At 41.6% G+C, this 17626-nt stretch overlaps 1 protein-coding gene across 3 annotated transcripts in view; it reads right to left on the reverse strand.

Annotated features, from left to right (window-relative positions):
- Nucleotides 1-17626, reverse strand: part of LOC140212080 (protein transport protein Sec24C-like) — an 85066-nt gene that overhangs the window by 56707 nt on the left and 10733 nt on the right. For all 3 annotated transcript variants that reach the window (XM_072282576.1, XM_072282574.1, XM_072282575.1), the window contains exon 2: nucleotides 5980-6182. In XM_072282576.1, coding sequence (XP_072138677.1) covers nucleotides 5980-6145 — 166 coding nt within the window. In that variant the 5' untranslated portion in view covers nucleotides 6146-6182. The remainder of the gene's footprint in view (nucleotides 1-5979; nucleotides 6183-17626) is intronic.

Consider the following 17626-nt stretch of genomic DNA (forward strand, 5'->3'; position numbering starts at 1 on the left):
ATAATTTACTTAGCTGGAAGCACTGGATTCTGTGACTGATAGAACAATCCAGCTGGAATTAACAGCAGGAGAAACTGTTCATATTCTGCAATCAATAACTCTAGGTAACCTAAAAGCCCAAATTTTAAAAAATTACAGTACTGCATTATTAAAAACGTTTATAATTACTGAAAAATATTTACACATGTTGGAAATCTGTAATATAAAAGAATATAAATGGAGTGAGAGCCTTCCTCCACCATCAACTCTGCTCTCAAACGCATCTCCCCCATTTCACGTACATCTGCTCTCACTCCATCCTCCCACCACTCCACTAGGAATAGGGTTCCCCTGGTCCTCACCTACCACCCCACCTGCCTCTGGGTCCAACATATAATTCTCCGTAACTTCCGCCATCTCCAACAGGATCCCACCACGAAGCACATCTTTCCCTCCCCCTCCCTGTTCCCTATGAGACTCCCTTGTCCATTCGTCCCCCCCATTCCTCCCCACCAATCTCCCTCCTGCCACTTATCGTTGTAAGCGGAACAAGTGCTACACATGCCCTTACACTTCCTCTCTTACCACCATTCAGGGCCCCAGACAATCCTTCCAGGTGAGGCGACACTTCACCTGTGAGTCGGCTGGGGTGATATACTGTGTCTGGTGCTCCCGATGTGGCCTTCTATATATTGGCGAGACCCGACGCAGACTGGGAGATCGTTTTGCTGAACACCTATGCTCTGTCCGCCAGAGAAAGCAGGATCTCCCAGTAGCCACACATTTTAATTCCACGTCCCATTCTGATATGTCTCCTCTACTGTAAAGATGAAGCCACACTCAGGTTGGAGGAACAACACCTTATATTCCGTCTGGGTAGCCTCCAACCCGATGGCATGAACACTGACTCCTCTAACTTCCGCTAATGCCCCACCTCCCCCTCGTACCCCATCCGTTATTTATTTATATACACACATTCTTTTTCTCTCTCTCCTTTTTCTCCCTCTGTCCCCCTCACTATACCCCTTGTCCATCCTCTGGTTTTTCCCTCCCTTCCCCTTTTCTTTCTCCCTAGGCCTCCTGTCCCATGATCCTCTCATATCCCTTTTGTCAATCAACTGTCCAGCTCTTGGCTCCATCCCTCCCCCTCCTGTCTTCTCCTATCATTTCGGATATCCCCCTCCCCCTCTCAAATCTCTTACTAGCTCTTCTTTCAGTTAGTCCTGACGAAGGGTCTCGGCCCGAAACGTCGACTGTACCTCTTCCTAGAGATGCTGCCCGGCCTGCTGCGTTCACCCGCAGCTTTTATGTGTGTTACAGATAACGATTACTTTTATTTGTCACATATACATTGAATCATTGAAACATACAGTTAAATGCGTTGGTGTGTCAATGACAAACACAGTCCAAGGATGTACTGAAGGCAGCCTGCAAGTATTGCCTTACTTCCAGCACCAACATAGCACACCCACAACTTACCTGTACCTAATGTATACATCTTTGAAATGTGGGAGGAAACCAGAACACCCAGAGGAAACCTACGCAATCGCAGGGAGAATGTATGACTCCTTGCACACTGTAGCGAAAACTGAACCTTGATCTTCCAATCGGTGCAGTAAAGCATTAACTACAACACTACCGTGCTACCCGTCTAATTATACATCTGTATAGTTTTGTCCCATGCACAGACTGCAATCCTACACAGCAATATCAGCAGTGTAGTGGAATGAATCTGATTCATTGAACCTCTTGAGTTTACCCATGTTTCATTTGGGTAAATGCTGTCAGATGGGCAACATACAATCGTTGCAGTTTTGTACAAGTACAGAAAATGTAATTGAGATAAAAATTCTATAACTTTTATTTCATTTGTCATTGGAATGCTCTGCACAGAGCAGCTCTGATAAGCTGCTTATTGCTGAATTTTTTACTTTCACTGAAGGTATTAGAAACCAAAATATCTGATCTTAATAGAAGTAAACTAAAGAAATGTAAAATTTTAAATGGCAATACTTTATAAAATAATCAGGGAGCTAAATCCCTATTCATAAATTCCTGCAATATGCAAACTGTTAAAATTAGATACAATTTTGCTGTTATCTTCCAACCAAAGCAACGATCAATGAAATCTAAATAATGGAATCTGGAATACAAAATAATTTCATACACATCTTAGAAATAGACTCTTAATACGTGGGGGAGAAATTAGCTTTTAGTTGCAGGCACACAATCCCAGAATCCCTTGAAGGCAGAAACGGGTGAAATTATGGGGAACAAGGAAATAGCAGACGAGTGGAACAGGTACTTTGGATCTGTCTTCACTAGGGAAGACACAATCTCCCAGATGTAATGGTGGCCAGAGGACCTAGGGTAACGGAGGAACTGAAGGAAATTCGCATTAGGCAGAAAATGGTGTTGGGTAGACTGATGGGACTGAAGGCTGATAAATCCCTAGGGTCTGATGGTCCACATCCCAGGGTACTTAAGGAGGTGGCTCTAGAAATCATGGACGCATTGGTAATCATTTTCCAATGTTCTATAGATTCAGGATCAGTTGCTGCAGATTGGAGGGTAGCTAATGTTATCCCACTTTTTTAAGGGGGGGGGGGGAAGAGAGAGCAGGGAATTATAGACCAGTTAGCCTGACATCAGTGGTGGGGAAGATGCTGGAATCAATTATAAAAGATGAAATAGCAGCACATTTGGATAGCAGTAACAGGATTGGTCCGAGTCAGCATAGATTTACGAAGGGCAAATCATACTTGACTAATCTTCTGGAATTTTTTGAGGATGTAACTGAAGATGAACAAGGGAGAGCCAGTGGATGTGGTGTACCTGGTATTGGGGGTAGGGTACTGACATGGATAGAAAATTGGTTGGCAGACAGGAAACAAAGAGTAGGGATTAACGGGTCCCTTTCAGAATGGCAGGCAGTGACTAGTAGGGTACCGCGAGGCTTGGTACTGGGATCGCAGCTATTTACAATATACATTAATGATTTAGATGAAGGGATTAAAAGTAACATTAGCAGATTTTCAGATGACACAAAGCTGGGTGGCAGTGTGAAATGTGAGGAGGATGTTATGAGAATGCAGGGTGACTTGGACAGGTTGGATGAGTGGGCAGATGCATGGCAGATGCAGTTTAACGTGCATAAATGTGAGGTTATCCACTTTGGTGGCAAGAACAGGAAGGCAGATTACTATCTGAATGGTGTCAAGTTAGGAAAAGGGGAAGTACAACAAGATCTAGGCACATATCCTTGGCAGCAGGCAGAATCAATTCTTCACCAACAGTGAAAGGCTTCTTAGCCTTAGCAATACAGCTAGCCACCAAGTACAACGCTCTCAGAGCTGCAGCATTTGTGGAGGTGGTGGCTCTCAGCACTTGCTTCTGTCTCACTTGCTCACATTTTTTCCACTCAAAAAATTCAACGGGTTTGTCTTTAGTGCAAGGTGCTTGAAATCAAGGTGCCAAAGCAGTTTTGAGGTCTTCATTGCCTCATCAGACAGTTTGTCTCCACATATCACACACAGGGGGCTTGGAGCATGCCAGTCACGGTCACAATAAAGCCATATTTTATGTACGACTCGTCGTATTTTCTGTTGAAGGAAGTTTTTTTTTTGCAGTCTCCGCCTCAGCTGTCTCTGCATTATCATCATCGTTAGGCCTTTTATGTCCCCTACCAACTCTTCCATAAAAACTCTCAAGCGACGTTTGTTTTTTACTCATCGAGTAGTTGTAGGTTAATGACCGACTGCTGTCCTCACATGGGTATCGACCTAGCGTGTGTCCAAGTTCAACAGTGCATGACAGGGAATGAGGAAAGGTGCAGTTGACTCATAACGTTTCTTCGCAGCCTGGTAGCACAAGGCTGAAGTATAAGAACAAAGAGGTCCTTCTGCAATTGTACAGAGCCCTGGTGAGACCACACCTGGAGTATTGTGTGCAGTTTTGGCCTCCAAATCTGAGGAAGGACATTCTTGCTACTGAGGGAGTGCAGCGTAGGTTCATGAGGTTAATTCCCGGGATGGCGGGACTGTCATATGTTGAAAGATTGGAGCGACTGAGCTTGTATACACTGGAATTTAGAAGGATGAGAGGGGATCTGATTGAAATATATAAGATTATCAAGGGATTGAACATGCTAGATGCAGGAAACGTGTTCCCGATGTTGGGGAGTCCAGAACCAGAGGCCACAGTTTAAGAATAAGGGGTAGGCCATTTAGAACGCAGTTGAGGAAAAACTTTTTCACACAGGGAGTTGTGGATCTGTGGAATTCTCTGCCTCAGAGGGCAGTGGAGGCCAATTCTCTGGATGCTTTCAAGAAAGAGTTAGATAGAGCTTTTAAAGATAGCTGAGTCAAGGGATATGGGGAGAAAGCAGGAACGGGGTACTGATTGTGGATGATCAGCCATGATCACAGTGAATGGCGGTGCTAGTTCAAAGGGCCGAATGGCCTACTCCTGGACCTGTTGTCTATTGTCTATAATTCCTCCTTAATGAAGGTAATGTCAGCCAGAAAAGTGCAGAGCAATTTTTCTTTAAATTCCAGATTTTATTTTATTTTTGGATCAGATTTAAAATTACTTCAGTTTAGGAAACAATCCTTTCAAAATGCCTACTACAAAAGTAAATTTTACCTTAAAATTAATAAAATATACTAAACAGTTCAATGTTGTTTTCATCAATATCATCCAATCCCTCCTTTGCTTAGTTTTAAAAGTACTTTAATTTGCACTTCAAAAATCATCATTACTTACTCAATCAATATTTTTTCTTGTAGGTGGAATGAATCTCTTTTCAACAATCTGAAACATGACTAATGTAGGACTTCACTATTAGGCAACAGAATTCAATTACACTGTTGGGTTTCAGCTTCCTTCAACAACTGAATGAACATTTCCGTAAAGATGTACAACTTGGCATAATGTCTAACATTTTTAAAGTTTCTTCAATCTGCCTGATATTCAGCATTAGTAAACAAAGAATACAGATTGAAAAACTAGAGCATCTAAAGAAACTTTTCATTATCCTATTTAGAATTCACAGCAAAGAATATCAGCATCTTTCAAGTCAAAGGAAATCATTCATTCAATGTAAAATTAGAGACAAAGACCTTTGCTAAAACCGCATTTAGCGAATTGTGTGCAGTTCTAGCCATCTAACTATAGGAAGGGCTTCATTAAACTGTGAAGGGCAGAGAAAAGATTCACAAAGTTGCCAGAACTGGACTGCTTGAATTTCAAGGAGACTGGATACTCTAAGGTTGTTTTCTCTGCAGTTTAGGAGACCGAGGGATGTACATATAAAGGTTCAGAAAATCATGAGAGGAATAGATAAGATGCATGATCCACTTCTTTTCCTCAGGGTAGGGGAGTTTTAAAAGAGGGCATGGGTTTAAAGATGAGAGGAAAATAATTAAGGAGAACCAGAGGGCAAATTTTTCCCCAAACAGAGGTTGGCATGGGTAACAATCTGCCAAAGGATATTTTATTTTCTTCATAGATACAGCACGGAATAGGCACTTCCGGCCCCTTGAGTTAGGCCGGCCTACAACCCCTATGACTATTGATTAACCATGACTTAATTACTGGACAATTTACAATGACCAATTAACCTACTAACTGATATGCCTTTGGACTGCGGGAGGAAACCAGAGACCGGAGAAAACTCATGCATTCCATGGGGAAGATGTATGAGCCCCCTACAGAGGATGCTGGGATTGAACTCCCACACCCCAAGCTATAATTGTGTCACAATAACTGCTATGCTACATGGTACTTAGTGGCGAGTACAATTTACAATGTTTAAAAAAATAATTGGGCAGGCAAAAGAATAGGTAAGATTTAGAGAGATACAAGTCAAATGTAGGCCAATGGGATTAGTTCAAGTAGACATTATGTTCGGCACAGAAGTTGGTCAGAAGGGCCTGTTTCCATTCTGTATCGCTGTTCTACGTTGGATCAATTGTGTTTTAATTTCATTTCATTAAATACCTTGTGGCACAGCATTTTGTTGGTAACCTTGGACAGGTCCATTGTATGGTCCATATTGCAATGGCGGAACCCCAGTCATATGCTGGTTGTCATATGCAAACTGTTGGTACCCTTGGTAACCAGGTTGAGGCTGCCCATAAGATGCCATGTGACCCTGCTGATTCATCTTTATTTGGCCAAGTTCATCCCCAAACTGGTGTTACCTGAAATTAAGAGGGAGGAAGAAAAGCACACGGTCAAAATTCTCATTACACTCTAAAAACTTCTACTATACATTTTTCATTACAGGCAAAGAGCACGCTCACCCTAAATAAAACTACTCAATTTCTTATTAACTTAAGTGCAGATGACATCTTACACAAATAGAAGATAGACAATTCATGCTTTGTTATTAATTACACATTATTCCCAGTTCCTCAGTCAGACTCTTCTCTGAAACTGGATTGAAAAGTTTAAGTGAGAGCCAAAATATGACAAATTTTCAGTTTGAATAAAATGGTAAAATGCAAAACTTCAAATGCTGAAAATCTTAAGCAAGAACAGATAATACTTGAAATACTCAGGACAAGTTGCATGTGTGTGAAAAGAAACAGCATCTGTGTTTCAGGTCAAATACTTTTGTTAGAACTTCAGGAGACAAATGAATTTCTATGTATACCTGGAATATATTAGCTAGTTCTAAATCTGTCTATATCAGTTTCTTAACCCACATTCAGGACCACTTCTCTTCAATCCCCTTGCCACACAAGTAAGAGTTGCCTTACCATTTTGTATCTATGCTGATTTGTAACAGCTTCTCAATAATGAAGCAGAGAAGACTGGCAAACCTTTAGCTATAAGCACAATGGGAAGTCTCCATATTCTAACAGTATCCAAGAATCACTTTTTGACAATATTATTGCTGTTACAAGACAAAGTAACAAATCTTGCATTAGGAATGCTCGTGTTTGAAACCAAAATGTCTGGTCTTGGCAATTATGCACAAATTCCAAAAAGTGATTCTTCTTTAAATTACACTGGCCTATGGTGACTTCCACTGCTATTAACAAATGTTATAACATAACTGTGTTCTTCCGATCAGGAGCATCAAAATGTGTGTATTTTGCAGAGAGCAGTTCATGTTTTAAATAAATTAATTTTCAGATCTAAAAAATCCTAACATGTTAGGTGAAAAATAATTTATTTCCAGGCTGCAAGATAGCAAAAGCAATTAAATCCTGGCTTGTATTGTTTCATATCCTTAAGTATTTATTACATTGAAATCAAACTTTGCTGCACAACAGAACAAGATTAAGCTTAGTGTTAAAATTAATGAGAGAAAGGTTTGCTATTAATTGATAATTGTCTTTGGATTCTTTCATTGCTGCTCCAGAAATACTCTCATACAATGGTACCAAAAAATACAAAATTTCAGATTATTTTTGGTAGAAGAATCTGGGATCAGCTAAAAGGCGTTGAACGTGAAAATAATTATTTTGTACTTCCAAAACTGAGTTGCTTTTGCTAACACCTGTCCATCAGGTGTCATAACACAGTAGCAGATTTTGACTGTAAAGGTCAAGGGTCCATTGGGAGTTAACCAGATGATTCAATTCCATGAGCTCCAATATCATTCATAAGCCTTTTGGGGATTGTATGATTTTTGAGAATTCTGAAATATTTAGGATTGACTTCGTAGCTCAGTATATATCATAAGATACAGGAAGAACAGCAACTGATCGTGTATCAGTCATAAAAGCCCAATTAAGAATAATCAAATATATGACATCTGGCTCTTAAATTTGGAATGACTTTACCGAGATTATTCCAAGAATTCCATCCAAAATTATTTCCAAGTGTAACAAAATACAACGCACAAAAATGTCAAACTTTTCCATACCATTGCAATAAAAATCCACAGGTTCTATTATACAGCTGAAACAAAAACTTTAAGAAACAAAAAAAGACCAAAGCGTTTAGTTCCGACAATAATCAATAGTCAGAACACAATTAAGTTCAATAGGTTCAATTTAATGTCAGAGAAAAGTATACAGTATACATCCTGAAATACTTCTCTTCGCAAACATCCACAAAAACAGAGGAGTGCCCCAAAGAATGAATGACAGTTACCATGAACCCCAAAGCCCCCCTAACTCCCCACTCTCAGGCATAAGCATCAGCAAAGCAACCGACCCCCAACAATAATCAAAAACTGAGATGCAATCAGGCAGGAAACACAAGATCAAGCAAATTGCCAATTTTTTGTCTCACCCAATCATTTCAATTGACTTCAATAGCATCTCAATCTACAGTAATCTGCTATCCAATTATTCAGAAATCCTCACTGTTCAATACTTGGCCCAATTTGAGTACCAAGACTCATCAGAATCCCACCCCGGCACTCCTTTGAAGTATCCATATTCACTGTAGAATTTAATAAACTGCCACAACTAAAAATACTAATTAAGGTGGCTGGTATATTAATAAAATAACCATAGAACCAAAGAACACTACAGCACAGAAAACAGGCCATTCGACCCTTCTAGTCTGTGCCAAAACATTATTCCACTAGTCCCATTGACCTGCACCCAGTCCATAACCCCCCAGACCTCTCCCATCCATGTATCTATCCAATTTATTCTTAAAACTTAAGAGTGAGCCCGTATTTACCACGTCAGATGGCAGCTCGTTCCACACTCCCACCACTCTCTGAGTGAAGAAGTTCCCCCTAATGTTCCCCTTAAACCTTTCCCCTTTCACCCTAAAGCCATGTCCTCTCGTACTTATCTCTCCTAATCTAAGTGGAAAGAGCCTATTCACATTTACTCTGTCTATACCCCCTCATAATTTTGTAAACTTCTATCAAATCTCCCCTCATTCTTCTACGCTCCAAACAATACAATCCTAAACTGTTCAGTCCTTCCCTGTAACTCAACTCCTGAAGACCCGACAACATCCTAGTAAATCTTCTCTGCATTCTTTCATTCTTACCGATATCCTTCCTATAGTTAGGTGACTAGAACTGTACACATTTGGCCTCACCAACGTCTTATACAACCTTCCCATAATATCCCAACTCCTATACTCAATACAAACAACAGGAATTCTGCAGATGCTGGAAATTCAAGCAACACACATCAAAGTTGCTGGTGAACGCAGCAGGCCAGGCAGCATCTCTAGGAAGAGGTACAGTTGACGTTTCAGGCCAAGACCCTTCGTCAGGACTAACTGAAGGAAGAGTGAGTAAGAGATTTGAAAGTTGGAGGGGGAGGGGGAGATCCAAAATGAAGGAGAAGACAGGAGGGGGAGGGATGGAGCCAAAAGCTGGACAGGTGATTGGCAAAAGGGATACGAGAGGATCATGGGACAGGAGGTCTGGGAAGAAAGACGGGGGTGGGGGGGGAAGAACCCAGAGGATGGGCAAGGGGTATATTCAAAGGGACAGAGGGAGAAAAAGGAGAGTGAGAGAAAGAATGTGTGTATAAAAATAAGTAACAGATGGGGTACGAGGGGGAGGTGGGGCATTAGCGGAAGTTAGAGAAGTCGATGTTCTATACTCAATACTTTGATTTATGAATGCCAAGATGCCAAAAGCCATAACATCTAATAATCTGGAAAATCTGCCAGTCCAAACTATGCCATGTTTTTGGAGTTGCACTAAATAGTTAGATTTCCTGTTACTTACATTATATGAACATTATTGTTTTCAAAAATCTGAGGATGTTGTACAGGACTATTGTAGCCCTCTCAACGGGCTCGTACGCAAACTTGGCAAACAGCCACGTGACTCAGCAGTGAGAAGGTCACCTTTTATAAACAATATACACCTCGGGTCGGTATGATCGGGGGCTCAACCAAACAGGAACATCATGATGTTCCAATTAAAGGAAGCTTGATTTGAATGATTTCAGAATCAGAATCAGGTTTATTATCACCGGTACGTGACATGAAATTTTTTAACTTAGCAGCAGCAGTTCAATGCAATACATAATCTAGCAGAGAAAAAAAATTTTAAAAAAATAATAAATAACCAAGTAAATCAATTACAGTATACATATGTTGAATAGGTTTTTAAAAATGTGCAAAAATAAATACTGTATATTAAAAAAAGTGAGGTAGCGTCCAAAGATTCAATGTCCATTTAGGAATCAGATGGCAGAGGGGAAGAAGCTGTTACTGAATCACTGTGTGTGTGTCTTCAGGCTTCTGTACCTCCTACCTGATGGTAACAATGAGAAAAGGGCATGCCCTGGGTGCTGGAGGTCCTTAATAAAGTACGCTGCCTTTCTGAGACACCGCTCCCTGAAGATATCCTGGGTACTTTGTAGGCTAGTACCCAAGATAGAGCTGACTAGATTTACAACCTTCTGCAGTTTCTTTCAGTCCTGTGCAGTCGCCCCTCCATACCAGACAGTGATGCAGCCTGTCAGAATGCTCTCCATGGTATATCTATAGAAGCTTTTGAGGGTATTTGTTGACATGCCAAATCCCTTTAAACTAATGAAGTATAGCTGCTGTCTTGCCTTCTTTATAACTACATGTTGGGACCAGGTTAGATCCTCAGAGATCTTAACACCCAGGAACTTGAAACTGCTCACTCTCTCCACTTCTGATCCCTCTATGAGGATTGGTCTGTGTTCCTTTGTCTTATCCTTCCCAAAGTCCACAATCAGCTCTTTCCTTTTACTGACATTGAGTGCCAGGTTGCTGCTGCTGCACCACTCCAATATCTCACTCCTGTACACCCTCTCATCACCACCTGAGATTCTACCTACAATGGTTGTATCGCCAGCAAATATGTAGATGGTATTTGAGCTGTGCCTAGCCACACAGTCATGTGTATATAAAGAGTAGAGCAGTGGGCTAAGCACACACCCGAGGTGCGCCAGTGTTGATCGTCAACGAGGAGGATATGTTATCATCAATCCGCACAGATTGTGGTCTTCCAGTTAGGAAGTCGAGGATACAATTGCAGAGGATGATACACAGGCCCAAGTTCTACAACTTCTCAATCAGGATTGTGGGAATGATGGTATTAAATGCTGAGCTATAGTCAATGAACAGCATCCTGACATAGGTGCTTGCATTGTCCAGGTGGTCTAAAGCTGCGTGGAGGGCCATTGAGATTACATCTGCCATTGACCTATTATGGCAATAGGCAAATTGCAATGGGTCCAGGTCCTTGCTGAGGCAGGATTTCTGTGTAAATACTGCCCATACACAATTATCGGTCGGCAAGAAATAACAGATCGTATACCACATAAAATTATAAAGAAAGTATATTATCAATATCAGCTTTATCAAATTGTTAATAAGAAAAAGAAAAGAACAAATGAATTCTTCTCGGGCTTCTAGCCAGGTACAGGTATTGATTCTAACCACATTTCGATGACAAACTCTGCTATCTTCATCAGGGATGATGCCTGGGCATGTCTAGTCTGGCGGTATTTATACTCCCATCGTCCTTTCCTACTGACTGGTTAGTCAAGTTTCCGCTGTCCCACTTTGTTTACAATCGATGACACACAGGGAGGATTCCCCCGAGGCCTTTTGTCAGTGGGATAGATTTTGTGAATTACTACTTCACTAACCATTTATCAACGATGTGGTCTCCTTTTGTCGGGATTTGTGAGCATCCCATCACAAATTCGACCAACCCTGTAAAAATGAAAACCAACATCCAGCTAACCCCGGAGGACATACTGATCAGTTTCAATGTGTTCCTGTTAATGAGAGTTCCTATTAAAGATAGCTTGGTCCTCCTGCAGTCAAGTTTGATAAAGGTACCATTGACCTTAGAACACACCCTTAGATCAACATACTTCCTCATAAGGGAAACTACTATGGACAATTGGACAGAGTGGTCATGGGATTGCCCTTGTCACCGGCTATTGTTAATTTCTACATGGAGGACTTTGAGGAAAGGGCTCTGAGTTCATTGCCCTTATACCCCAAATGCTTCTTCAGATACATCGATGACACCTTTGAGGTGTGGCCTCATGGACTCCAGTAGTTCCATCCAAACTTTCAATTTATGATGAAGAAGAATGGTTGCCTCCTGCTCCTGGACATTCTAATACGACAAAAGCTGGATAGTCGCTTCCGACAGGGCATCTAGCAGAAACCCACTCTCACAGACTTGTACCTCAACAATAACAGCCACCAAATATGCCTCCCAACGTAGAGCGGTACTTTCTACTTTGATCAACCATGCAAAAACTATTTCAGACCTGGACAGTCTCCTTGATGAAAAAAGATGATTAAGCATAATGTTCTTACAGAATGGCTACAAGGTGAAGGAAATCAAACAGGCCCTTAAAAGGGCCAAAGGAAATACCAGAAAACCTGTCGCTACTGCCTCTCTTCCATGTAGTTCCATGGTTTCTGGAAGGATCACCAGGATCCTGAGGAAATACTGGATTAATACCATCCACAAACCCATAAGCAAGCTCAAACTACAGATTATGCAAGTCAAAGGCTAGCTTTTACAAGATTCCCTGTGAATAAAGAGCAGTGCGTGAGCAGCTAGACAGGACACACGGTGGAAACCCACATCAAGGAGCACAAGAGGTGTATCCAGTTGGGTTACCAGGAGAAACTGTCAGTAGCAGAACACTGCATTTGCTACTGAAGTCAATAGGACTGAGTTGAATGACACAAAACTACTGTGACATGCCAGTGACTTTTGGGACTGCCTGGCGAAGGAAGCCACTGAAATAAAACTAGAGGAAACGAACTTTAAGACAAAGGTTTCACTCCAAGTAAGAAATGGAATTCAATTATAAATAAGGTGGGATAACAGAAACCTAATTGATTACCAATTAGGAGGGACCGATGACCTGAGTATAAATTCCATACCCAAGCATCATCCCTGATGAAGATGGCAGAGTTTGTCATTGAAGCGTCGGTTAAAAGCGACACCTATACTCAGCTGGAGGCCCAAGAAGAGTTTATTCATCATATACACCGGGAAAGCCCTAGATCCTTTTCCAAAAGGGCCTATTACAGTTAAACCAATCCAACGTGCACGACTGTTGCAATTCATACTGGAGTATTTGGGGATGTATCTCATTAATCACACGCTGGACCCATGGTCTACGTGAAAGCACACGCCACATTCTTAACTTCCCGGAGTCTTTTACAGAAAACTGCTAATATAAACTACCTCACTGCATTAAATTCTAATACACAACCATAAAGGATACCAAAGCAGACAAGTGATCAATGTATTTGGTCAGAAATTGGATTTAAGGAGCGTCTCAAGATTTAGTAGAGAATTCATGTAGTCCACAAGTAAAGATATGAAAATAGAGTATGTCAAAAAAGTATGAAAAAAAACAGCACACAGAGTCCGGATGACTAGAAGAGGTAGAAGTGGAGGAACAACACCATACAGATTTGAAAGAAAAGTTTTTTTTTTAAATCTAGGTACTGTTTAATCAAATGTCACTGTAAGTTACTTTATACATGTGTAGTTAGCAAGCACAAGTATATGGAGAACTAGTATAGTCTGGAAATATCAGAGTAATACACACAAAACGCAGGAGGAACTCAGCAGACCAGGCAGCATCAATGGAAAAGAGTAAACAGGTGACGTTTTGGGCCGAGACCCTTCATCTGGACTGAAACGACAGCCCGAAATATCAACTCTTTGCTCTTTTGCATAGATGCTGCCTGGCCTGCTGAGTTCTTCCAGCATTTTGGGTGTCTCACTTTGGTTTCCAGCATCTGCAGGTTTTCTCCTGTGTAGAAATATTAGAGGCTACCCACAATAAGCTCAATCTTGCACCCATCCAATATCCACATATCTGTATTTTAAAATAAATTGACAACAATCCAGGCTTATTTCTCACTGTCTTGACTCTGGGTACTTATATTTAACCAACCCCATTGCCATTCTGACAGCCCATCTGTGAACTAGTGGAGACAACTGGATCAATTGTTTGGTAAAACACTTGCAATTCAAAAGTCATTCTGAATTGTGCCGGCAATTCAAGATTCACATCCAACAACTCTGAACAGCAAGTTAAAAATTTGGTGGACTGTTCTTGTAGATGCAGGAAATGTGTAATGTTGTAATAATTAAAACAGAATTGGTCTTCTGTAAACTAACCACGGAGCTTACAAATACAGTAGCCTTTCAAGCCTGCTCAGTCATTCAGTGCAATCATAGCTGATCCTCTCAATACCATATTTGCACTTTGCTCTACTTAACAACTCATGCACAGAAGTCCAAAGTACCTTTAATATCAAAGTATGCATACATTGTACAATCTTGAGTTTTGAGTCCTTATAGGCAAGTACAAAGCAAAGAAACCTCAGTGGAATCCATTAAAGACTGTTAAACACCCAATACAGAGAGAGAAAAAAACTAAATTGTGCAAATAAAAGCAAATCACTTCAGAACTGAAGTTTAACAAAATACATGAAGCCAGGCATCAATACAGCTGGGGCAAGCCACAGTCTCAGAGCAGAGCCAAGTAAAGGTTGCGAGACCACAGACACAAAACCAGGCAGCTATAACAGGCCACAACCTCAGCTCAGTGCAGAGCTGCTCAATCGTCATGAAGCAGAGAGCAGAACTAATCCTCGCCTCACTTCTGGCCGAGCTTTTCAATCTGGTCCGGTGCTAAAATCAGCCAAACTTCAGGTCATTCCGCATTCTCAGACCACTCTGGGGCCTGAATCCCACCACCACGATTTGGCCCATACCTGACCTTTCCAATTCAGCTTTCTTCGCTCATCGGGAACGCTATGACTCTGCTTCGACCTCATCTCTTCCTTCGCATGTCTCGAACCATGCTTCGCTTCCAAGTCTGGCTTTTCGACCATGCCTTGCCTGCACCTCCACTCGCTTCTCCATTGTTAGCATTAATAGTTATTGAGTAGTACTGGAGGTATTGAGTAGTTTTCTTTGTTTTGTTTTTTGCCGCTGATAAGTAGTCACTGGGCATCACTAACACCATCTTACTCTTACAAGTTGCTCTCCAAGGATTACTGTAGTAAAAAATTCCACGTTCACCTACCATAGTTCTTGCTCTCAAAATATGTATTTCTCATTCTAGGCACTGGAGAGCACAGGCCAAGTCGATCTGACCGCATACCACAATCCCACCATTCCAGAACCAGCCTGGTGAATTTTTACTGCGTTCTCTGCAGAAAGCGTCACTGTCTGATATGGAAAGGCCACTACACAGGATCAGAAAAAGCTACAGGAAGTTGTAAACTCAGCAAGCCCTATCACAGGCACTAGCCTCCCCAGCACTCAAGGCACCCTCAGACGGGGACATCCATTATAGAGGATCTCCATCACCCAGGACATGCACACCTCTTGATTACTAGCATCAAGGTAAAAGAATCCTGAAGAGACACTCAACATTTCAGCAACAGAGTCTTCTCCTCCCCCACTACATTTCAGAATAGACAATGAACCCTTGAACAATACCTCACTATCCCACCCCTTTCTGCACCATATTTAATTTAATTTTTAAAATATAATTTATGGAATTTATGTATTGTAAAGTGCTTCTGCTGCAAAACAACAAACTTCATGACATATGCCAGTGATATTGAACCCGACCCCGATAGAATTTTGGAAGATGATAACTGATGCAACTACGCTTTCCAAGGCCACCTCCTTCAATATTCTCAGATGCAAATCGCCATGCTCTGGCAACTCCAATCCCTCCATATTAAAGAAAATATATCTATGCCCTAAAATAATCTGGATTTCAAAGTTCTACTTGGTGGTTATGAATCTTCACTAAAGAAATCCACAAATACGATGTCCCCTCATGGTGTTTTTATAATTGAGATACAATGCTGAATACAGCAATACCCCAGGCCGGTTGGTGGCGCAGTGAGATCAGTGCTGGATTCCAGAGCGAAGGTTCCCGAGTTCGAATCAGGTCAGGCCATCCACGAGCACGCTTTCCATCCGTGCCAGGTTGAGTGTCGAGCTAGCCACTTGGCCTCGTAAAAAATACAAGGGTCGAGTCAGGAACGTTCATAACGTGACCCGGTTAATCCTGACACCATGTGCCAGACAAGAATGGCTGAATGTCTGGTCTGACACACTAAAAAAACAGCAATACCCCGATTTAATCTTAGCCTAGTCACAGGCCAATTTACAATGACCAATTAACCTACCTACTGGAAAGTCTTTAAACTGTGGGAGGAAACCGCAGCACCCAGAAGAAACCCAAGTGGCACAGGGAGAACGTACAAATCCCTTACGCAGAGGCAGGAATTGAACCTGGGTCATCTGTATCCTAAAGCATTGTGTTAACAAGTACCCTTGCACGCTGCCCATTAAGGAAATGATTCTAAGTGGCAACTGTGACAAAGCAGTGATGGTTACGTTTAACTAGAATTAAAATTACCAAGGTAGACACAGATGCGGGCAACCATTTTCTTGATGCAGGACAAGAGACTGTGGTAGCCATGGTGGACAATGGGGAGTTAATCAGTGCACTTCCCTCCACCACTCTTCCACCCCAAACTCTCCAGAAATATATACAGAAGGCCTCAAACAAATCATGATTACAAATGATCCACTGTTATATTGCAACAGGGCGCAATAATATCTGAATGTATTTTGCAGAGATGTTGCTAAAGTGCAAGGTTTTTGTGACAGCCAGCATATTAAATGGAAGGTGATAACCCCAACTCTCCACACTTCCAACCACTCCTGTAACTTTTCTCCCCTTCGCATATCAAGAAGCAATCTCTACCTCATCTAAAATCTGCTTTGGCTCCCCTTTGATTAAGAATTTTAAATACTCGACCCTCAAAAAAAATCACAACTGACTCAAATGAGTGATCTAGTTTCAAACAGTGCAACACTAACTGTGATGCCTTGGTTGAGGGAGCCATTCAAGAGGGGAAAGAGAAGAGAAATGTAGTTGTAAATGGGATAGTATAGTCAGGGGAACAGACACAATTCTATTGCAAGGATTGAGAGTCCCAAAGGCTGTATTGCCTGCCTGGTGCCTGGGATCAAGACATCTCATCTGACCTGCAGAGGAACTTGGAATGCAAGGGGAAAAAGTGCAGTTGTTGTGGTCCATGTGGATACTAACTATGTAGATAGGAGGAGGAAATGAAGCAATCATGGCTGACAAAGGAAGTTAAGACAGCATAGAAGCTAGAGGACTGGGAAGCTTTTGAAAACCAATAGACAACTAAACAGGTAACAAGATGAAATATGAAATATGGAGAGTCTCCAAGGAAGTAAGATGATTACGCACAACGTTCCTACAGAATGGATACAAGGAGAAGGAAATCAATCAGGCCCTTAAAAAGGCCAAAGGAAAAACCAGGAAACCTAACATCAAGGAGAAAACTGTCGCTAAACAAGTAACAAGACAAATAATCCCAAGAATGAAAAAGTTTGCATACAGGAGTGCATATGATGGCTCTGATTGAAAGTCAGAAGGGTAAGGGGTCTCTTTGAAACCTGCCAAATAACTGAAAGGATGGGAAGAGTGGATGTGGAGAATGCTTCCAGTAGTGAGAGTTGAGGACCAGAGGGCATAGCCTCAGACTAAAATGGTCCCCTTAGAACAAGGGGAAAGGTTTCTTTGACAGGGGGTGGTGTATCTGTGCAATTCACTGCCACAGATGGCTCTGGATGTTGATAGGCTCTTGATTCGTATGGGTGGGCAAA

Source organism: Mobula birostris, chromosome 18 (assembly GCF_030028105.1).
Source record: "Mobula birostris isolate sMobBir1 chromosome 18, sMobBir1.hap1, whole genome shotgun sequence".
In the NCBI taxonomy this organism is placed as follows: domain Eukaryota; kingdom Metazoa; phylum Chordata; class Chondrichthyes; order Myliobatiformes; family Myliobatidae; genus Mobula; species Mobula birostris.